General features: G+C 37.7%; 1 protein-coding gene across 22 annotated transcripts in view; it reads left to right on the forward strand.

The window, feature by feature from the left end:
* The window catches only part of SETD5 (SET domain containing 5), a 71,456-nt gene extending 51,257 nt beyond the window's left edge, over nt 1-20,199 (forward strand). For 15 of the 22 annotated variants that reach the window (XM_016134835.2, XM_036218672.1, XM_016134838.2 and 12 more), the window contains 8 exons: nt 991-1,120; nt 7,106-7,350; nt 10,586-10,642; nt 12,550-13,020; nt 15,377-15,675; nt 16,531-16,664; nt 17,140-17,228; nt 17,563-19,018. In XM_016134835.2, coding sequence (XP_015990321.2) covers nt 991-1,120; nt 7,106-7,350; nt 10,586-10,642; nt 12,550-13,020; nt 15,377-15,675; nt 16,531-16,664; nt 17,140-17,228; nt 17,563-18,168 — 2,031 coding nt within the window. In that variant the 3' untranslated portion in view covers nt 18,169-19,018. Of the gene's footprint in view, nt 1-990; nt 1,121-7,105; nt 7,351-10,585; nt 10,643-12,549; nt 13,021-15,376; nt 15,676-16,530; nt 16,665-17,139; nt 17,229-17,562 lie in introns of all 22 variants that reach the window. The other 7 variants (XM_016134840.2, XM_016134841.2, XM_016134837.2 and 4 more) reach the window with 1 other exon arrangement.
* The last annotated feature ends 3,233 nt before the right edge of the window (nt 20,200-23,432 follow it).

The raw sequence follows: 23,432 nt of genomic DNA on the forward strand, positions 1-23,432 counted from the left end.
GATAAATCTTCTAGAATTGCTCTTTGGTGAAGAGAATATTTACTTACCTGTAATACTTGTTCTCTCAAGGTGTAAAATTATAATCACCTTTGCTCTTCCTATTTGGGGGAGGGTCTGACTCAAAAATTGATGTTTATCAAAATTCGATCTGTCTTATGTCAGGGCAGGAGAGCCACAGAGTGGTGAGCAACCTACAACTGTGTATCTTAAAAGAACACAATTACAGGTAAGAAATTTTCTCTCTTCCACAGGATGCATAATCTTATTACACTAATCTTTGCAGGCTTACTTTTTGACCTAAATTTATTCTTCATCCTTTAGATTCCAATGTTCACTACAAAAAATGTGACTGATTAGGGAGCTCTTTTTGACTTTTTCCCTTTTTGATTTCTGCAGGTCATTCTGGTGATTTGCATTATTCATGCATAATTTAACCAAACCACTTGATAGGAAGAAATAACTCAAGGATATTCCATCTGATAGTAGATGTTTTAGAAGTATTTTCATAGTGAAGAGCTATTTGTTCTCATTCAAAGTCTTCCTGTGAATCTTTTCTGTTTCTTCCTCAGATATCCCCAGCACAGGGTAGACCTTTTATCTTCCTTCTAGACACTTATTTTATGTACTAGTTTTATCTATATGATCTGAGTCTTTCTTAAATGCTAAGATTTCTTTCTTCCCATTTACCCCATTCTAAACGATATGAAAAGTTGAGTAGTAATCATTTTTTATTGGTTTTGATTTTTTGATGATATCTCATTATGCATAATCCAGGTTTTCTCAATTTTGCGCAGTAGAAGGAATTGATGGGGCAATATTCTAATGTGCTGAAACGCAAGACAAAAAAATACTTGACTTTGGAATTGAATGAATGTGTTGGATTGCATCTTTCACCAGTTGACATGTAATGACTTGGTTAATGCATTTAAAATAGGTATACTAAATAGTTTTAAATGATTATTAACAATTCCCTGGTTTTCCCCATTATAGCGCTGGATAAAGCAAGCCTTGGAAGAAGGGATGACTCAAACATCATCTGTACCCCAAGAGACTAGAACTCAGCATCTATACCAAAGTAATGAGAATAATAACACTTCTAGTATCTACAAAGACAATGCAGGTATGTATCTCAGATTTTTTGGAATATATGAGCAATGATTATTTCAGGTCCACATAAAAAATTTCAGTATGACTATTTTAAAAATTCTGTTACAAAGAGGAAATAGCATTGCTCTCTAAATAGTTACTTTACATCTGTCTTTACAGAGGAAGAGAGAGATCTCAAGTCCGGGATCAGTTTTCCCAGGACGACAAAGAAGGAGCTAGACAGTGTACAGATAACAGCAGAAATGGTTATTAAAAGGTTAGATACATTTAAAGTAGTAAGTTTAGGAAATCTTTATCCATATTTATAAGAGGGAAAATAAAGATGTGGGACACTGTTCAAGAATGAATCAAAATTATAGGTGATTGAGTTGGGTGGGTATGGCTTGGTTCAAGGGTCAGGAGATAAATGAAATAAACAAATTATTATGAATTGGTTGTTTTTAAAAGGGCTTGCACAGTTAGCAAAAAATTTTTTAGAGTACGTGGCCCTGAATCTAATTTAAAGTCCTCGTAAGTTTTTAAACTACAGGGTCATGAAAAGTCATCTTGTCCATTGTTTTTCACAGTGACTCTTGCAGGGAGTTTAATTAAATTGCAGTTGAAAGCATTGGTGCGTGACCTTGTGATACCATCTTACTTATTTTGAGACAGTCTGATGCTAAAAGTCATATAAGGCTACAGCTAGCATGATAATATTTCAGATTTTCATATAAAAACCACTTCATCATTTCTATTCATTGACCTACTGAGTAAATATGAACTTAAATAGATTTGTCTAATATCTACTTTATATTAAAATATTGTATAACGTATTTGGAGAAAAGTAGGCTACTAAAAAAATCCCCTGCCCCCCACTCCCCACCCCCGGCCCCAGTTATTGACTTAGTATATATTCTTCTGTCTCTGGATTGGATTGTACCTTACAAATTATCACATGTGTAATCCCAAGATAATTAAATCCCACTGTGGAACATCTGGAATATAAATGATAATGTACATTTAAAGTACTTACTCACTTCTTCAGAGATTTAGGGAGATTTACTCAAACCAGAGGACCGTCCTTGAATATCATCAATTTATTGGCAACCTTTACAGTATAGCGAGAATATATAACTTAACTGAAATCTTCTATTTAGTATGCACACATATGCACATTTGTATTTGTGTATGATGTGTGTCCATATTTGAAGTTTGGAACGGGAGGTTGTGTAGTAGTTCACGTCTTGACCAGCAAAGACTCCTAAAGAAAGTGCCTGTGTTATTATGTGCCTTGTTTGGAATGGAATTGGGACTGTTAGTCACCAACCCCTATTGAACTTAGTGTTTTTATCTCTAGCAGGAGGAACATGCAAAGGACACACCTTGCCCTTAAGTAGCAACATAAATAGATGGACAATATTAATTCAAATCAAGCAGTAGTCAATTGGGTGATTTGTATATTGCCACAAGTTCGTGTAAATCCCAAGGAATTATTTTTATTTCTTGGTTTAGGGGTTTTGTTTGTTTTCTCAAAAAGACCAAGGAGATGTTGATCAAGAAAGGTAGACAGATTGATATAGTAGAAAGACTCCAACAGACCTGAATTTGAAGGCCAGCTTTACCCTTTATTAACTATATGATGTTGGGTAAGTTACTAAACATCTCTGAGCCCAGTCTGTAAATGGGAATAGTAATGTCTGCTTCATAGAACTAATAGGATATTAAATGATACGTATAAAGTGCTTAGTACAGTATCTGGCCTATAATAGGAATTACTGCTGTTGATATTTGAACTCTTTCTTGTTGAGCATTTATGGAGCATTTACAGAAATTAGACATGACAGACAGTACTTTAAAGATTAAAGATTCTAATTTCCTAAAAGCCAAAGTTGTATAGAAATGAAAGGTATTTCTATTCAGCTAGGTAAGATTATAATAATCATTATTTAATAATTATGTGACTTTATATGTAGGAGAGCTTAAAAAGTCTACTGAGAAATATAGAATTAATAAGAGTTTAATAAGCGGTATATATGCAAAAATTAATAGTATTTATGTGCTAGGAAAATTAATGAAAAAATTTTTATTCCAGAATTTAGCAAAACTGAGAAACTGCCTAGGAATAACATTAGTGGAACATGTAGAGCAAACTATTAATAAGAAATATTTTTAAAGTCTTGAGGAAATGAAGAGAAACTTCATATTTCTTAATGGAAAGAATATATATAGTCAGTATATCTCTTATTTGCACATGCTTGCACACCCTCTCCTTTCTCTCTCTCTTTCTCTCTGACTTAATATAGTTCCCATCAAACAAGCTTGCTTTTGAAATTTGATTAAATTATATTGCGGTTTATCTTAAAAAAAAAAAAAAAAGCATGAAATTAACCAAGAAAAAAATTGAAGGAATGAGACATACACTTTCTGTAAGTATAAAACTTGCTTCTAATATGAAGCTGGAAGCTAGTAATTAAATTAATGCAGTGCTAGTCCAAGAAAATATATTATTGGGGTGATAGAAAAGAATAAGATTCTTGCCAAAGCAAATTCTATGCATATTTAAATACTTTTTAAAATCAAACTTGGATAAACAATGTTTCTTTTTCTATATTTGTCTCTGAATTAACAGAGGACAAATATATTGGGAGAAAGGATTTGCAATAAAAATGACAGAGTATTATCCCTACTAACAATTTGGTAAGATTTATCATAGGTATTAAAAATATTCATACCCCTTCATCTAGTAGTTGTTCTTCTAGGTATCTGTTCTACAGAAATAGGTGTGAACCAAAATTTTGGCACAAAGCATTAGTCATAGAATTATTGATAATTGCAAAAATATATAGGATAAAAACAACTTGCATTTCAGTTGAAGGAATGAAAGAATTTGTGGTTAATGAACTACTCTGCAGGATCATTAAAATTTTTACTCAATTCATTTTATTAAATTAACCCCCCCCATCGTAATATTACTTCTGAATTAGATTTCAGTGATCTGAATCTTGAATCTATAAGATTATTTAAAAGAATAGGTAGTGTATTATAACTAAATAAAATTTCTCCTACACAGTAGGTTCACTACACAGTAAATTAGTTTAATGATTAATAATAAAATAAAATTACTTTTATTTATATCTGTCTGAAAACAGTTGCCAGTTATGCTGTGTCCGGGAAAAAAAAAATTAACAGAAAAACTGGTGGAGATCAAAAAGGTAGCTGGGTACAAAAATATATAAACATTTTCTTTTACGTTAACAATAACATTGAGGTAACATAAAGGGAGAAATACATCCAATCCACAGTAGTAACCAAAAAATAGAAAACACTAGAGAGTAAACGTAATTAAAAATGTGATGAATCTGTATGAAGAGGTATATAAGTGAAGGTATGAGGAGCTAAAAGTTCATGCCTTGGTGCTGTAAATTCTCCCCAGATTACTCATGAATTTAATACAGCCACAGTTAAAATTCTAACTTTGGGAGGTGGTAGATCAGCATGGTTGACAAATGATTTTTATAGTTCAGTGACGTGAGTAAATTTGCTAGAATAGTCAAAATAGTTTGGAGAGCTAGAGTAGAATAACTGGTATTGCCCAAACAATTTTACTTAAAACTTTATATAGATATTAATGCTATTTGGACATCAAGTATACAAAATAACATTGAGAACTAAGCCCAGTATATATATATATATATATATATATATATATATATATATATATATATATATATATATATATACCAGGCTCTAATAGAGTAAATATCATATTTCAAATCTGGAGAAATTATAGTTCCATAATTATAAAATATTTTGGAAGAATGGTAGCCATTTGGCATGTAAAAGAAATAATCGTTATCCTATATTTGAGTTAAAAAAATTATAGAGATAAAAAATATAGCTAAAAAAAAAAGAATAAAAAGGCAGTTAGCAAACTGAGAAAATATAATTACGTTTGACAAAGTGTCAACGTCTTTATTTAAAGAAGCCCTTGAAAATGAAGAACAAAATCAAAACCTCTAGAATACAGGCTAAAGAACATGAGCTGACGATTCACACAAGAATAAATATAAAGCGAGTGAGTCTGTAGAAATACTTCTTTCATTTAACAGTTCTACATCTAGATTATCGGTCATTGAGGCTTATTTATAATAGCAAAAAAAATTTGAGTTAAGGTTAAGAACATAAATAATAGGTTTAACCACATAAAATTTGAAAGCTCTGTATGACACGAAAGATGAAGCTTGAAAAACTTTTTCGTAAGTATAGTGTTTTCAATAGAAAAAAGTAGGTAAATGACCACTGGCCCATAAACTTCACAAAGGCAGACATTAGGCCTGTTTTGTTGAATGTGACTATCATGATAAATACTCGGTAAATATATGTTACATGAATGACCTGTAAGTCATTGATTTGGGAGAGTTCACCTGTACTTTCTAACTTTACTGCAATGAACTTGATCACTTACATTAATTGCCTTTTGTAGTTACAATGTTGGACCTAGCAATATAGAAGTCTTTTAAAAGATTGACTGTTTAAGACTTGAAATATAGAAAAGGTATTCTAAATATAAGTCATGAATCACATGTTTGTTTGTTTTTATACCTAGGCACTTTTCAAAAGGAGAAAAGAAAAATAAGAAAATTTAGTATGTGGAACAAAAGGAAAATTTGAATATACTTCCAATCTAGGAAAATATGCATCTCCAGTACTTTTTGCATTGTACTTCTGTTTCAACAGCTACTGTAGTTCAGTGTCCCATAACTCTGTTATCTACTCCATGAACTCCAAATGGTTTCCCAGTGTCTAATCTTATCCTAACCATTGTTGCCAGAGTAATCTTCCTGAAGTATAGCTCAGATCATGACCTACTGCCCCAAAATGTGCCCTCAAAGGCCTAGGGTAAATGTTACTCCTACCAAGCCGTGGGGATATAATTTAACCTAGTGATTAAGAACATAGATGGGAACCAGATTATCTCGTCTATATCTCTCTATACATTAAATTCCTCATCTTTTAAATGAAGATGACAATAATAGTGCTGGATTTATAGAGTTGTTCAAATTAAATCTGATAATTCATATAAAGCCTGAACTGTAGTGCCTGCTACATGATAAGTACTTAAAAGCAAATTATTTTTTACTAACAGTGCAGCGTGATCACCTCTGTTGAGATTCTTAAACTTACATTAAACATGTTTTACATGTATTTTCTCTCACACATAAATTTATAAACCCCTTTAAATAGACTGCATGATGACCATTTCCCTCACATAACCTCGTTCAGTGGTTTTCATATAGTAGATATTAAGTATATAAATATCTTTTAACTTGTAAATAAATAAAAGTTTATTTTTCCTCTGAGAAACTGAAATAGGTACTTTGGCCTAAGTGGTCACTGAAACAGAGTAGTAACCTGTTTAAGTGGACCTAAGCAGTATAGAAAATAGGATATTCTTATAAGAAAAAGTACTAACCTAGTTTTTGAAAATGGTTGGGACTTTTTATAGAAATCATTTCACAGTTTGAAGCACTCTAGAAACTAGGGGCTAGATATGGATCGAGTAATCATGTGTAACTTTCCTACTAAAGCAGACTATTAGAGAAAGCTGCTGGAAAATGGCAAAAAATAAATAAGAGGAGATAAAAGAAGCATTAGCATTTCAGACGCTTGTACTGGTGACAGTTAAATAGAGGGTGATTTTAACAAAGTGACACAGATTTGTGATTTTTGGAAACTCAATGTAAAAAAAAAATTATATTTTGCATTGAAAGAGATTAATTAGCTCCATGATCAGTCAGAAGTATCCGATTCATCTGGCAATTTTCTGGAAATAGTTTTGAAAATGACTTTAAGTGTGGCAATTAAAGAGCTTCTTTGGGCTTTTGGGTTGATGGCAGATGATAACAATGAGGCAAAAGAGTAGTTAATACCCATTGTGGGTTATAGATTAACGGCTTTATTACAGAGCCTCCTTTTAAGCCATGGTTTCTTCCTCTCATCCAAGCTTTGTATTTCACAGACTTGTTGAGCCCATTAAAGAAATGGAAGTCTCGCTATTTGATGGAGCAGAATGTCACAAAGTTACTGAGACCTCTTTCTCCAGTCACACCACCCCCTCCCAATCCAGGCTCAAAGAGCCCCCAGCTGACCACACCTGGCCCATCTCACCCGGAAGAGGAATGTCGAAATGGATACAGCCTCATGTTCTCACCAATCACGTCTCTTACTACTGCTAGTCGCTGCAATACTCCTCTGCAGTTTGAGGTGATTTGGGTTTGGTTATTGGGAGTGCTGAATATGAAGTCATCATTTACACCTCATTTCAAATATATTATCATTTCAAATGCTTCTTTACCATGTTCCTTGCCTGTCTCACCAAGAGAATGGGAAACCTCAGGGTCAGTGTGAACTGTTACCTGATAGCCTCTCATCTTGGCAGTCTCTGTACTTCCAAAATAGGAATAATTCTACCACAGATGACGTTCGTTTGCCTTTTGCATGCAGTCCATCAGTCCCCTTAACTTTAGGTAGTAAGCATGCTAGATCTTCATCTTTGTCTTTAGTCTATACTTTGGTTAAAATAGGCCTCTAGCTGCCTCATTATCATTAATGACACCAGCCTAAGGACTCCTATCAATTGTTTCTGTTTCTAGGCTAAATCAGTGAAGTGTCTTTCCCTGTTGTTTTCTAGTCTCATTATGGCCTCAGTGAACAGAAATTTAGAAAGCATTGGGATATGGTATATGGCAAGTGAGAGGTTTTTTCCTACTTCAGGTTACTTTTTTGTCTTATAATGTGTTAAGAATGAGACTTAGAAAGAGGCTAGCAACATACATTTATTGAGACAAAATTGATTGCATTCACTCTGGATTAAGTTAGAAATGTGTATCAGCTGTTTCAGAAAGTTAATTCTGAATCAGTTTATTCAAGTTTGGGTGACAGCAGGTTTGCTGAGATTTCCATGTGTATAAAAAAGCATCAATTGCATGTTGCTTTGATTTATAATCAAACAGACACTGTCTTTTCCTTCTCAGAAAAATTTGTTCTGATCACTAAACACACTCAGCTCTACCCCTAGCTTGCATTTCTACAAATGTTTTCTTTTATAAAGGTGAATCTTCTAACCAGTGTCATCCCCCCTATTCAGCTTTTATGAGTGCATGGGCATTAAAAATACCTTGACTTTTAAATGACTAACTCAGAGGTAGCTAGCAGCCTTAAAAGCAAGAGACACAACTATGATCTGTACCTAAATTAGGTCATATTAACTTACTTTTGGAGCAAACCTTTCTGGGGGGTAAAAAGATTTCCTGGTTACATTTGGTGTCTAGGAAAGTTACTCTTTAACAAATTCCCTATGGTATTCTTTTTAGCCAGGTAGTAAAGCAGTTGATTCAGGCCTTACTAAGTTTACCTGGTCTAATTACAGTTAACTTTTTAGTTAGCAACTGCAGTTTCATAAGTAAAATTGCATTAAAGGATATTCACCTCGTGGGCAATATATTATAGGACTAGGGTTTAATACTTTGTCATTTCGGATTTTATTATAATTAAACGTGAAATTACAAAAATGAGAAGTAAGTTGCCTTCTCAAACAGCCAAGTTTGGCACTCAGTGTAGCACTTTAGATAATTATGAAACACTAAAAATTTAATGTGTTCTACCTTTTAAAAAATAAAGATCCTTTTAATGATGCATAGTCTAAGTATAACATTAGAATACCAAGAGGGAAAGAAAAATATTATAGTAAATAGCTCATCCCTTCAAGAAGTTTAATGCATATTTCTACTAATTTAATCCCACAATTTAACTGGGGAAATGTATAGCCTTATCAATAAAAAACACTTCACCATCATGACCATTCTTATCACCATTCTAATTGTTATGCTCTTTCCTATTTTCTAGAATAGGGAGTTGGGGAGCCTTATTTCCATCCAAAACTGTGACAGAGAAATATCCAATAGGTGTCACAAGTAAAGATCAGCTTGGATGGGGGAAGAATATTTTTGAAAGGAAAAATAAACATTCCAGGAGAAAAGTGAAAAATCTCTCCGATGCTAAGAAAAGGAATTGAGGAAACATGGAAGAGAACAAAATCATGAGGAAAAGGAAGCATCAAGGAAAAAGTAATAGCAACATCAGGAAGACAAATTTAATCAGCCCCCTCTTTCTATCAGAATGACCCTTTTTTTCCTCTTCCTGCCTTGAAATAGATCCATACTCCACTATCCATCTCACACACACTACCCATCCCACCAAGTAAAACTTAACAGCCAATATGTGGCTCTGCTAAAGCAGCTTTATTTCCCCTACCACAAACACAGATGTCCATATTCTACAACATAAGGAACACCACCCCACCCCCTTACCTTACCCCTGGCACCATGAACACTTGTCACAAGTACCACCATCATTCTCTCCATTTTGTGCTGTTCACATCCTCCCATTAGAGTTCACAGCCCAGTTTCTGTTTGATATGGAAGTGATGCCACAGGTGAACGCCCTCATAAGTGTAAGCCTGTTTAGGACACAAGGATAGACATCTGCTTCCCCCACCATGTTGCTAAAAGTACAATGAACATAAGAGAATATTGGTAGGGGGTGCTCAGATCCGTTTAGATTATGCCAAGAACTACCTCATTTATGAGCTGAAGGTTCTATCAATCATATCTTCTGTAACTCATGTAAAAGGAACTGGCCATCTCCCTAGCCCTGTCAGCCCCAGCATGCTAAGCAGTTTCCCTGAATAACAGTGGCCTGCCAGAGTCTCATAGGAGAATGAGGAAGTGTGATGTTCAGAATGGGGTGTGGGGTGAAGGAAAAAGGTTCTCCTTAGGAGGGTTAAGTGGTAGGGTGCCTGGCAATAACAAATACTATAGGTTGCTAAACTCTCGTCTAACACAGAAATATATAGTTGACCCTTGAACAATACAGGGGTTAGGTGTGCCAGCCTCCACTCATTTAAAAATTCATATATAACTTGACTCCCCCAAAACGTAAGCACTAATAGCCTACCATTGACCAGAAATCTTACCAATAACATACACAGTTGATTAATACACATTTTAAATGTTATATGTGTTATATCTTGGAATAAAGTAAGCTAAAGAAAAGTATTTAAATCATAAGAAAGAAAATATGTTTACAGTACTCTATTGAAAAAAATCTGCATAAAAGCAGACCTGCACAGTTCAAATCAGTGTCGTTCAAGGGTCAACTATAACAGTGTAAAATTTCACCCATCTCTTTCCTAATATCTGCTTGAGATGTTTACTTATAGCATGAAACATTAAGGCACCAGGAAGCATTTTAACAAGTCATTCTGTCCATTGAGATGAATTCTGTAGTTAAACATTTCCCCTGTGCATTCTTATCCCTACCCCTGTCCCTGCAAAAAAGTTGTGGCTAACCGTCTATGCTTGCTTTTACTTTATTTTTTGTTTTGTTTTGCTTCTTGACTTCAAGTAGATGAATAACAAGATGCTTTTCCCTCCTCTAGAACATATCCTCCCCTGAGAGTTACCCTGCGAATAGGCCCGAGTCCCTGTCACCCGAGGTAGTTATCACACCATCTCAATCACACTTGGAGGTTAAGAGTGAGTGTGCATGAGTGTGTGGGAAGGGCTGAGGTATCCACGTGAATGGGGTGCTGGGCTGGAGGGTGGCCAATCGGTCACTGTAAGTTGAATGAATCTTGCCATGTGTGACTGTGATTACTCAGAACTCTCAATATAGGTGGAGGTAAATGAAGTGCCTGTGTGTGTGCGTGGTGGGGTTTGTTTTTGTTGTTGTTTGGGGGAGGGGGTGGCTAAAGAGTTCTTTTAAAAGAAAAGTAGACTCTAAAAGTAAAGTTAAAAAGAAGCCAAAGATGTGATAGAGGAGCCTCGTTAGAGGAAGTCTAACAAATAATGTCTGTTAAATAAGAAAAGTTGAATCAAAAGTTAGTACGACCTGTTTTTTTATATTTATTATCTTGAGCTAATAAAGGAGCAGCTTATGTTGGAGAAGTTAGGCTGTGATTTATGCCTGTTTCCAAGTTAATCTGAGAGCTCTGTTTTCAGCTTTGGTTGATAGATTGAGCAGCTTCTTTAGGATAGGAGAGTCATATACCTCTCCACTTTCTACATTTTCTTTATCAATCCTTAATGCATACTCAAGGAAACTGTCAGCCCATGGCTTTTATGGCACAGGCCTCCATTCTGCAGTGGTTGGGATATGGTTGCTGTACAAGTATTATTTCAGGTTATCAGTTGAGAGCTTTGCTCAGAAACCCTGCTCCCGTGGAGATGTTAAATTCAAATTTTATTGGTAGCATTTTTTAACTATTAGAAGATTTGGATAAATGTAGTAAATAACTCTATGAGTTCATATGGAACCTTTTCCTCTTAAAGAGAAAGTAATAGTCTCTCAAAACCTTTTAAAAGTTAACCTTTAACCCCACTTCATTCTAATAAAAAATTAGTTTTAAACTAAGTGACAGTTGACCAAAATCTGAGTAAGTAGGATTTTATAGATCAATGTAAAGCTGAGAAAGATGGTATTCTAGTATACTACAGGTTTTTTGGGTGGTTTTGCTCTATTTTATAAGGAAAGTTAAGCACTGTCTCCTCAGCTGCTAAAGATTCCAAGATAGTGTAATTTGGAAGCTGACATGGTATGTTATCTGGGTTTCTGGAACCATTCTTCCTAGAGAGTTAGCTCGTTGACCCTAGTCATGGAAAATCTTGGTATTAGGAGGCAATGAAAATCAAATAGTAGATGGGGTTTGTTTTTATACATTTTAGCATTTCAGATACTCTGCAGTGATGGACATTAGTAGTCTTGTGGTATGCTGACATATGTTAGAGGGTAAAGAAAGAAGAAATGGGTGGCCAGAAGGTTTTGTGAGAAACATATCCACTTAATAATAGTGAAAATGAGTGAACTGGTTGGTTGATGTCTTTAATACCATTCTCCTTTACTGAACCAGTACCTTAAATATTTTGTCTACTTTCTTTCACCTTTTTTTCCTCCTCCCACTTTCCATCAATATTAATTTAGAAATAAATAACACCAGAAGCCAGTTATCTTAAGACAGTAGTCTCACGTCTGTAGCATACATGAGTCTCAGGTCCATCCCTAATTATATTGCCAGTCCCTTAATGCAGTGCAGGGTAACTCAGCAAACATGATGAAAGGCTAAGCAGGCAAAGTAGTCACATTTGGCCAATTACCTAATTGTGATTTTCCCAGTATTCTTCAGAAAGACTTGAAAGCATTTTGGGAAAGATGGGGATTCTTTAGTGATCTGGCCTGTATACACTATTTCTACATGGGACTCTTTCAGATGTTAATAGCTTTTTCTCTTCTGCTTCCATTCTTCTTTCCTGTTCAATTGTGCCCCTCTTGCCTCCCTTTCTTTCTGCCCTTTAACTTTTTCCATTCTTCCCTATCCCATGTCTCCATTGATTTTTATTCTTTCAGCTTTGTCACCGAAAAGACCTGGACTTGACAAAAGTAGGCTACCTTGACTCCAACACTAACAGCTGTGCTGACAGACCTTCCCTGATCAACTCAGGTCATTCTGACCTGGCTCCTCATCCCTCCATTGGACCCACCTCTGACACTGGCTTTCCAAGCAGAAGTGGCGATGGACATCAGACCCTTGTGAGAAACTCGGACCAGGCATTTCGGACAGAGTTTAACCTAATGTATGCCTATTCCCCATTGAACGCTATGCCTCGAGCAGATGGATTATATCGAGGGTCTCCCCTTGTAGGGGATAGGAAGCCTTTACATTTGGATGGGGGATATTGTTCCCCGGCAGAAGGATTTTCCAGCAGATATGAACATGGTTTTATGAAAGACCTCTCTCGTGGATCCATGTCACCTGGTAGTGAAAGGGCTTGTGAAGGAGTCCCATCTGCCCCCCAGAACCCACCACAGAGGAAAAAGGTAAGTCTTTCACTTTATATAGGCCTTTTTGAAGAGCATTGACATTTGATAGAAATTTACTAAGTTACTGACCACTATGTGTTCAGTACTGTTCTCAGTGTGAGGCAGAGAAAGATAATTAAGACATGGTCTCTGCTATGTCCAGCGAAAGACTGTTTTAATACAATTTGATGAGTGTTGTAAATAATCATCAAATTTAAATGCCTACCATGTATGTATTGTACATTTGCTAGGCAGTTCAAAGGATAGAACAGTGAAAAAGAATAATGCTAATTAATTGTATTAGTTAGTACTTCCCATGTTCTAGGCACTGTTAAGCTCTTATGCATTTAATCCTCACAATAATTGTGTAAGATGGGTAATTTCCCATTTTACAGATGAGGAAACTAAGGCAAGTTGAATAACTTGTCCATGGTCACACAGCTAGTAAATGGACGGGCCAGGGCACTACCCAGGTCTGTCTGATTCCCGATTGCATACTCTTCTTGCATGCTATATTGCCTCTTAGGTTCTGCCTTGATGGAGCTTATAGTAAGTTAGACTGAGCTTAGCAGATAATTAATTATATTAATAAATGATTAATTACAATGGTGGTGGATGCTCCAAAGGAGTTGTTCAGATGTGGTAGGAACATCTTAACCAGGAAACCGGGCCTAGTCAGATATGTGGTGGGTGCTTTAATAACAAAAAGAGGCTCTTGGCCAGTTCGAAGGGTAGTGGAGTGAGGGGTGACAGGTCACTGATTTAGCTGATTTTAAACACTATGTAGGAATCAATTAGACAACAAATGAGAGTGAGATTGTTACGGAAGAGGGAGCAGAACAAGTAACTGACACTCCATTGGGTGGGTGGCAGGGATGTGATGTGATTGCAAACAGTTGAATGTTGTCATGGTGTCAGGGGAAAGGTAGGGATACTCAGGAGGAGACTTTGTATAGATGGGCAGAGCCACGCCACTTTTTATGTCCATGGTTTTCAACTGGGGGCGTTTGGAAATGCATGGGAATATTTTGGGTTGGCACAGCAACTTTTATTTATTGGGCAGGACTAGAAATGCTAAATGTCTCAAATAATTGCAAAATATCCGTAGTATTCTTGGTGAAATGGTGAAATGTAGCCTAGTAGTGGCTTTTTATGCTTGCATTACAGTAAAATACATGACCAGAATTTATTATTAACTCCTTTCCAAGATTGAGTATAAAAAACACATATACAAAATTGTCTAACTTTGCATTTTTGTTATTTTTTAATTTGCACAAAAAAATGAGAGCTCTCAGTGGATAGAAGAAGAGGAAACTAGCAAGTAATTTGGAATAAGATAGCAGTGGGTTTAGAAGACTTGCATGAATAGTATTGACTATTAAGAACAGAAATGAAAACAGTTTTTGAATTTCTGGTTTCATTTGTTAATGTACAGCTGTACTTGAAATCATGATTTATTTCAGAAATATTGTTGAGTGCCTATATGGACCAAGTTCTGTGCTGGATGTTAAAAGAAAAAAAAGCCAAATAAACTAGGTCTTCAGTCTCGTAGAACATACAGTTTAGTGGGGGAACAAGCAAGATATGATGGGTCGATAGCCAGTGTAAGCACAGTGTACTAAAATAAAACAGCACAGAGGAGATGTGCCAGGTGTGGCAGGGAGAGGGTTCTCTTGTGGCAGTCAGGAAAGAAAGAGGTACATAAACAGCAAGCTGCGAAGAAACTTCCAAGTATGTGTAGGTTTAATAGAGCTGGTTTGCTAAAACAGAAACCAGAAATCATTTCTACTTTTACTTTAGTTTCTCTATGTGTAAGACAGAATCAGTAATAAATCCCTGGGTGTGTCTTAGAAAATCAAGTACATTTAAGAGCCCTGAAGCAATTGTTATTTCTTTCTTCTCTCTTTAAAAACAAAACAAAACAAAACTGTAAGGATTCCTAGGGCCTAAGGAAGAACTATCAAAATCACCTGGGAGGCTTTTTTTAAAAACTACTTGAGCTCCCAGCTCTTCACCCTCCCTTTTTTAGGTGCTAACCATTGTTGCAGATAACTTAACTGATAGCACATTTCTGTTACTGGGGTAACTGTAACCTCACAGGTTTCTCTAAAGGCAGAAAAAAGGTTGAGTTCTACTGGTGAACATTATTCTTCAAAGATGTCATCTCCTAGTGTCTTGTCTTACCAATTTCTGACTGATTTAAGTATGTAGCTGTGCTCAGATCTCTCTAACACCTGAAAAAAGTTGCTAGCGTTGCTGCGTACTTTGTTCACATGGCTCGCTAGTGGTTTACTAAGGTCCCATCTTCTTTCCTCATTGCTACTAATCCACTAACAATGTCTAGTGAGGGTCCTGTTTCTTGTTTCCTTCCTAGGTATCCCTGCTGGAGTACCGTAAACGGAAACAAGAAGCCAAGGAGAATTCTGCTGGTGGGGGAGGTGACTCTGCACAGTGCAAAAGCAAGTCTGCAGGAGCTGGGCAAGGCAGCAGTAACTCACTTTCTGACACTGGTGCCCATGGTGTGCAGGGATCCTCAACCCGAACTCCATCTTCCCCTCACAAAAAATTTTCCCCATCGCATTCCTCCATGTCCCATTTGGAGGCGGTAAGCCCATCTGATTCCAGAGGCACTTCATCTCACTGCAGACCTCAAGAGAATATCAGCAGTAGGTGGTAAGTTTATGTTTGATGCTTTAATCATTAAATGGATCTTTCCCAGTTTTACCTAAAATCTATAGGAACACTTATCTGAGAAAGCCAGCTAAAGTGCAGTACCATCTAACTGATTTAATAGTATCAGCCACAACCTCCCAGCCTTACAGAAGCAAAGAATTGTCACCAAGCCTGTGGAACACCAATTTGGACTGCATACAGTTGTGGACACAGATGAGCATTAGTATCTGTTGGGCAGTAATATTGCTTCTTCTATTTTCTCATTTTATATGAAAGGTAAGTAAGAAGTTCAGCTTAGTTCCACTTAAATTAACAACAGAAGTCTCAAGTCACACAGCTAGTATATACAGAGAGACATGCCGTATTCTGAAAGGACTTGTCTGGTTTAGGGGAAACCACAAATAAATAATACTAGTGGCAGGTACTCAGTATGAAATGAGTAAAATAGAGAATAAAGCAGTTCAGTGACTTGAACTAAAGAAATGAAGGCTGCAAAAGAAGCCACATGGCTCAAATGAATAATGTTTATTAACTTGTGAAATATGTCTTAAACTACTCTGTGCCAGGCAATGACTTCACAGAGGAAAATTATTAGCATTTCAAAAAGGAGATTAAAAGAAGTAACATCCTTAAATTTACTTTTTCCTTGATTGATTTTCTTTAAAAGTTTTTTTTTTCTTCAGTGCCTGACGTAGTTTGGGGCAGAGAAAATACCTTATTTTAAATTGATCCTGAGGAAAATGATGTTTAAAAGGATGTTTTTAAGAGGCTGTGTTGTACAACCTTTGTCAGAGCTTCAGTTGTTCCAGATTCTAAAGTCCTGTGGCATAAACTTGCACCTGGTTGCCTTCACAGGATGGTTCCCACTTCAGTAGAACGACTCCGAGAAGGAGGGAGCATCCCCAAAGTCCTCCGAAGCAGTGTGAGGGTGGCCCAAAAAGGAGAGCCTTCTCCAACGTGGGAGAGTAACATCACAGAGAAAGACTCAGGTGAGCCTGTGGCCTTCTGCCGAACAAGTTCAGGGACACATGAGCCAGGCTCCACACAGTTCATGCCAAATGTTAGGCTGAGGTGAGTCGGCTCTTTCTATAGTTGGGCTCCACTGTGTATAAGGTTCCATCTCAATTCTTGTCTCTAGTCTTTTGGAATACAGCATTCTTAAGATCTAGTATTGCTTGCTCTCTGTCTGCTCTTTTTCCCAAGGGATGCTTTTTTTAACTCATCTCTCTAAAGGCCTGGAAATCTACCTTGATGAACGATGAAGAGAAAGAAGGAGATAGGAATCAGACATTTAAGACATAGCCCATAATTAACCACTCCTTTTGCCCTTCTGGCATGCTGCACTCATCTGATTTGTCAGGAAGAGAGCAGCGTGGGTTAGTGATTTCATTGGTGATTTGAATAAACAATGGCTGTTTCTCACTTATTCTAAGAAGACAAGTTGGTTTTGTATTAACCTTCCAGACCCTGCAGATGGAGAAGGCCCGGAGACACTGAGCTCAGCACTCTCTAAAGGAGCAACCGTTTACAGCCCTTCCAGATACAGCTACCAGGTAAGATGAGAAATTGCTCATCTCTGGACATAGGAGTATGTTCTGGATTCCAAATGTTTTGTGATCCTGGCCATCTTTTGCAGTTGAGATGTCATTTTTGCATATAATTTCAACAGCCTTGGAAATAAGTCATCTGCTCACCTTCAAGTAATAAATCATGCCAGAAAAATAAAGTGACCAGAGATAGCCATTTTACCATCTTTAATGTCCTAAAAAGAACAAATGGTTAGGAAGATGAAGAAGAAAAAATAGAGTATTTTAAATATTCACAAGCTTAAAGATCTGAGTAGGGACTTTTTCACTTCTTTATCCTTTTCCTCCCAATTCTTTCTAGCTCCTGCAGTGTGATAGTCCACGGACAGAATCACAAAGCCTCCTTCAACAAAGTTCCCCCTTTCGAGGACATCCCACCCAGTCTCCAGGATACAGTTATCGAACTACTGCACTGAGACCTGGAAACCCCCCCTCTCATGGTTCTTCAGAATCTTCCCTTTCTTGTACATCCTATTCCAGCCCTGCCCACCCTGTGTCCACAGACTCGTTGGCCCAGTTTACGGGGACACCAGGGTATTATAGCAGCCAGCCACATTCTGGAAATAGCACGGGCAGCAATCTTTCAAGGAGGAGCTGCCCTTCTAGTGCTGCTAGCCCTACCCCACAGGGCCCCTCAGACTCACCGACCTCAGACTCGGTTTCCCAGTCCAGCACAGGAACTCTGAGTTCCACCTCCTTTCCTCAGAACTCTAGGTCGTCGTTGCCATCAGACTTACGGACTATCAGTCTGCCCAATGCTGGGCAGTCCACTGCCTACCAGGCCTCCAGGGTATCTGCGGTTTCCAATTCACAGCACTACCCACACCGCGGGAGTGGGGGTGTGCACCAGTACCGACTCCAGCCGCTGCAAGGGTCGGGAGTCAAGACTCAGACAGGACTTTCCTAGGGCTTCTGGATTTGGGCAAACAGAACTGAATGAGCCCATAGCTGCTTCCTTCCAGCTGCCTCTGGAACCTAGGCCGAGCAGATTGCTGGGGAAGGGGGTACAAGGTGCCAGAGGATTGGGTCTGGTCAACAAGAAACAAGACTTGTGCTCGCGACTGGCTCTGGCCTTGGAGAAAGATGTAAATCTTGTCTGAAGCAGAGACTATAAAGAAGTTTCTCCCTGCTGTTAAGGGTACATTGTTGACAAGCAAACGGTGTTTCGGTTAGTGACGGTTCTAAGTGCAATGAGTTGTGTTGAAGCCTCCATCTCCCATCCTTGCCTGTAGCCTGTAGTCACTTGTGCAGTGAGGACATCTTTTTAAATCAAAAAAAAAAAAAAAAAAAAGTTTCAAAGAAAAAAAACCTGAAAAGAGCCAATCTCAAAGCCCAAGCCATCTGAGTAGTGTTAGGGGTTTATGCACTTAAGAAAAAAGGTAGGTATGGTATGTAAATGTTCACCGTAAGACAACCATTCCAAAAACATCCAGCCAAGATGTGTCCACCAAGAATGCTCCCTAGCTTTGTCTTAAAATCAAGAAATAGGCAGGGATAGTGAAGCTTGGAATGTGCTCTGAGGAGTGCCTGGCTCTCTGAAGAAGAGCTTGTGGTCAACTCTAGATTATTCAGGAGCAGATTATTTTAGTGGATTGTCTGAGCCCCGGGCTGTTACCATCCCTCTCCCCCTCCCCCAAGCTATTTCACAGCTCAGTAACCCATGAAGTAAGTAGGCAAAGAAAAGAGAAATGATAAGTGAGATGGGCCAATTGCATTGCTATTTATCAGCTGTTGGCAATAAATTTAATTAGGATGGATCCCAAGTGGTTTGGGAATTCTTTGAGTTGTATTTTTTTCTACTCCCAATTAATCAGGAGTTGACGATCCCATGAATAGGACCGCCTCCATGATTGGGGAGCATGCACTCGTGACTGCAGGGTAGGAATGGAAAGATGTGTGTGGAGTGGCGCCGACAGGACTGTGATTGTGTGTGGGCATGTCCCACATTTCTTTGGGGGGTGCTTATTTGAGAGTGGCACAGGTGAGAAAGTTATAAAGCCACCCACACACCTACTGTTCTGGATGAGAGACAAGAGCAGACTGGCTTCTCCCCATCAGTGCATTGTGCCTGTTGTACACCCCTGGAGGAGCCCTGGAGCCAGCCCAGGTGGGGTACACAATCTTTTTAAATTCCATACGGTTGCCAGCTTATTTCTTTCACTTGTTTACTGTAATATCCGGCGTGTTTTTATTTATCTAATTTTGTATTCAGTTATAACCATGGTAGGGGTAGCAGATCTATGACAGGTGTAATCCCTGGTGCTGCAGTGGACCTTACTTCTTTTCTTTTGGACAAGATAATACTGTGAGTCTCCTCCCTTCCCTTCAGTTTTTTTTCTCCTTTTTTTCCCCCTAGCCTCTTGCATCCTCTTCCTTCCTACCCTCTCCTACAACTATCATATGCACAGTCTTCTCTCTTTGTGTGTGACTGTTACAGATTTTCACTTTTTCAAAATTTAAATCAGGTGTTTGCTCAAATGAGGGGAGATTTTTTTTTAGTGCTGAGACCTCAGCAGAATACTTTTCTTTTTGTTGTTTCCCCCACAAACCCATCAGTCTGGGAGAGCGTTGGGAGTGGAAATCATGTTGCCTGGGATGCTGGTTTCTTTGTATATTATATAAAACGTATGTAAATGTCTCTCCATTTGGGCTGGGGTTTGCATTCTTCCCTTGGCTGTTAACCAAGGGGAGAGGCCAGCGGGCAGGCGGCCCTCACCCTGCCTGGCACGTGCAGAGACCCCAGCCACTCTGTGTGGGCAGGGTGCTGTCAAGACCAGACCTCGGGGCGGGGGGGAGGGGGGAATGGGAGGGGGTGGGGGGAACTCTTGGAAGGGAAGAAGTATCACTTCTTTCTCAAGTGGAGTGTTTACACCTTGCTGTAACATTTGAACTTTCACAAGAGATGTAATAATTTTGATAATAAAATTCTTAACCATAATAATCATAATGTTCAGAACTTCTATTTCTGTGACCTTGCCTTGCCTGGGTTTCATAACTCTATTTCCTTACTTGAAGAGAGCAAGGTGGACCTGCGTTTAGGAGAGTGCGCTCTTGGTGAAGTTGTTTTGCCATAATGGGGCAAGGAATATGGATTGAACTTCCTTTAGCCTTTTATGATTAGGGCTGGTCTACAGCAATGGAACTGAACATTGCACTTGAACCAGACTGGAGTTCCTGACCTTGGCCTCATTCATTCAGCAACTATTTATTGGCCTTTTACTTTCTCTTTCAAAAACAAGTCCAGGCATTGTTTTTTGTGGTAAGTTTATATTGATTAAAATGGGGCAAGGTCTCTGCTCTCATGGAGCTTATATTCTAACGCAGGGTGAGAACTAAACCAATCCATAATTTCAAATAGTTATTTCCATGTTTTGTTTCATAGTAGATCTGTATCTAGGGAGGTTGAAGAGGCCGCTCTAGATAGGTTGATCAGGGAACGTCTATGAGGAGTTGGCGTATAAGCTGAGATCTCAGTGATAGGTAGTCATGGAACTATATGAATAAAAATCATTGGTGGGGAATTAACGACAGCAAGTATAAAGCCTCTGAGGAAGGAAAGACTTGGTTAGGATACAGTGAATGACCAGAATGAGGAAAGAGAGCCGATACCCAGGAAGATAGGAGTTGGATCATATAGAGCAGGGGTCAGCAAACTTTGTGAAGGGCCAGATGAGAAATATTTAGGCTCTGCAACTATTTAACTCTGCCATTGCAGTACAAAAACAGCTGTAAGCTGTACGTGGCTGTACTCCAGTAAAACTATATTTACAAAAACGTGGCAAATCAGATTTGGCCTACAAGCTGAAATTGTTGGTCCCCGATGTAGAGCCTGTGGGTTTAAAGAATCTGGATTGTAAATACGGTGGGAAAGTCACTGCAAGGTTTTAAGCAGAGCAGCCACATGGTCTAATTTATGGTTTGTTGGTTAGTTTTTTAAAATTGCTCTTTTTTGATCCTGTTAGGGGAGAGAGAAATAGACGCCAGGAAACCAGTTTGGAAGCTATAGCAGTTATTCAAGCAATCAGCAATACAATGATGGCTTCTATTAAGAAGGTAATATCAGGAATAAGGAGAAATACTTGGAATCAGAGTATGTTTTACAAGTAAACAGCAGTGCTTGCTGATGGATTAGTGTGGCAGCATTTTGCTCTAACATTTGACAAGTATTTACTGAGATCTGAGATAGACTACATTTTGCTAAGCACATAAGGGATTCAAAGATTTAAAAAATGGTACCCATTTTGTTAAGTGGCTTAGGAAATAACTAGTTGGAGACATAATAAAAACAATTGTCTTTTTTGAAAACCTTTCCAAAATGCCTATAGGAATACCTAGATAACCTTCCATCAGCCTAAACTAAATTCTACCTGAGATAAGAATAGTTTGCATACTCTTCTTTAAAAAGCATTTCCATATAGTCTCTTACTTGGTCTCATAATTCTGTGGTGAAAGCAAGTCAAGTGCTAGGATTTAAAGATGAGAAACTGAGGCCTAATACAATATTCCATCTGTACCACAGGGCTTCTGATTATGAATAAGCCCATCTAATTTTTGCCAGAATTGGAAGGTTATATTTCATCATTGTTTACTAAACACATTGTACCGGACTACGGATAAGGTGCTGATGATATGAAGGTGATTAAGACAGCCAACTACCAATTAGGAATTAGTAGTCTATTTGTTATAGTTATTAAATACCTACTTTTATTACTGAGTACTTTGATATGGTATAAATGTAAGAAGCTGAACAGTATTAAAGAAGTAAACTAGTACAACAGTGCACCGTATATAAGACTTTACAGTTTACCAGACTCTTCCATTTATGCCATCAGCTATCTCGTTCACACTTAACGTATAAGATGTTATTCCCATTTTTATTATTTTCAAATGAATTCCAGAGGATATAACTTTGATCTAAGATTTCTGTCTGCTAAATGGCAGACCCAAACTAACAGTCGGAAATTTTGCAGTTTATTTAGGAAATGAGACCAAGCGATGCTGTGAAACTATAACTAGAAATCACTTAACTAGCTGAAAAAATAGTATATCACTCCCTTTTGTACCTTAAGAATAACTCTGAACCAATGTTACCCCAATAAACTTAATTAAAAAAAATAATGATAACATTCTGGTCTTTTTGGCCCTCAAGCAGTAGTTTGATGGTCCAGGGTTCTCTCTTCAGCAGAGGTCACCCTGTAGGGGAAAAAATGCACAATTGTGCACATGAAGTTAGGCCACTTGCTTTTAAACAACATTATCAATTTATTAACCAGAGCTCATCAGCCTCCATAATCTGTGAAGCTCAGAAAGATAAAGGAGTTTGCCAAGTTTCTTATTATACCCTGTGCTAAAGATTGCTAAGGGAAATAGCTGAAAGAAAAGCATGATTACGGAAGGAGATGGTGTTACACCTATATTTTTTACCCGCTTCTACATTAAAAGCTTACCCAGCCGAGATTCTGAGATGATAATTTTGACTATTTCTCAAATCCCCCATAAAAGCACACACAACAGTCATGATAGCAAAACAAAACCTTGGCCAACATTACAGGAAAACTAAGTATTCCCATGAGCCCTAAAACAAAAGGTGGTTAGAAATAAACCACCATTAGTCACAAGACTTGCATGGTATCATCTGTTCCAGAGGGAGCAATAGAGCATCTGATCTTAGAACATGAAACAACAAATATTTACTTGCAAGTTCAGCAAGCCAATTAGAACAGCTAAAACTGGGTAAGGTTTGCAATGAGTAAAATGGATACATGGTTAGGTCAAGGGACTAGAGCCTTCTGGGCTCAAAAAAAAGTTTCAGCAGCAAAGCCCCCAGGACACAGCTCCTCTTTGAAAAGATACTCCTAATAGAATCCAAATTGAGCAAGACAGTCAAAAATAGAGATGGATGTAAGGGAGGGAGGTCACATTAAAGTATTTGTGAATAAGTGAAATTAGGATTGTCCCTTTAAATCCAGAGAAACGATTAGAAATAAAGGTGTAAGCATCTCCTGTGCTGAATTTAAACAGCTATTGTTTGTACGGTCCATATTTTAATATTGTAGAGAAGTACTGTAGAATCTTGAAACTAGAAAAACTCAAATCCTGTCTCCTTAAAATTGCAGAAAAACTTCTGTAAAAAATGGAAAGAATCAAAGTCAAATGTCAAAGGAGCGGAAT

The sequence above is a fragment of the Rousettus aegyptiacus genome, unplaced genomic scaffold (assembly GCF_014176215.1).
Source record: "Rousettus aegyptiacus isolate mRouAeg1 unplaced genomic scaffold, mRouAeg1.p scaffold_m13_p_4, whole genome shotgun sequence".
Lineage (NCBI taxonomy): Eukaryota > Metazoa > Chordata > Mammalia > Chiroptera > Pteropodidae > Rousettus > Rousettus aegyptiacus.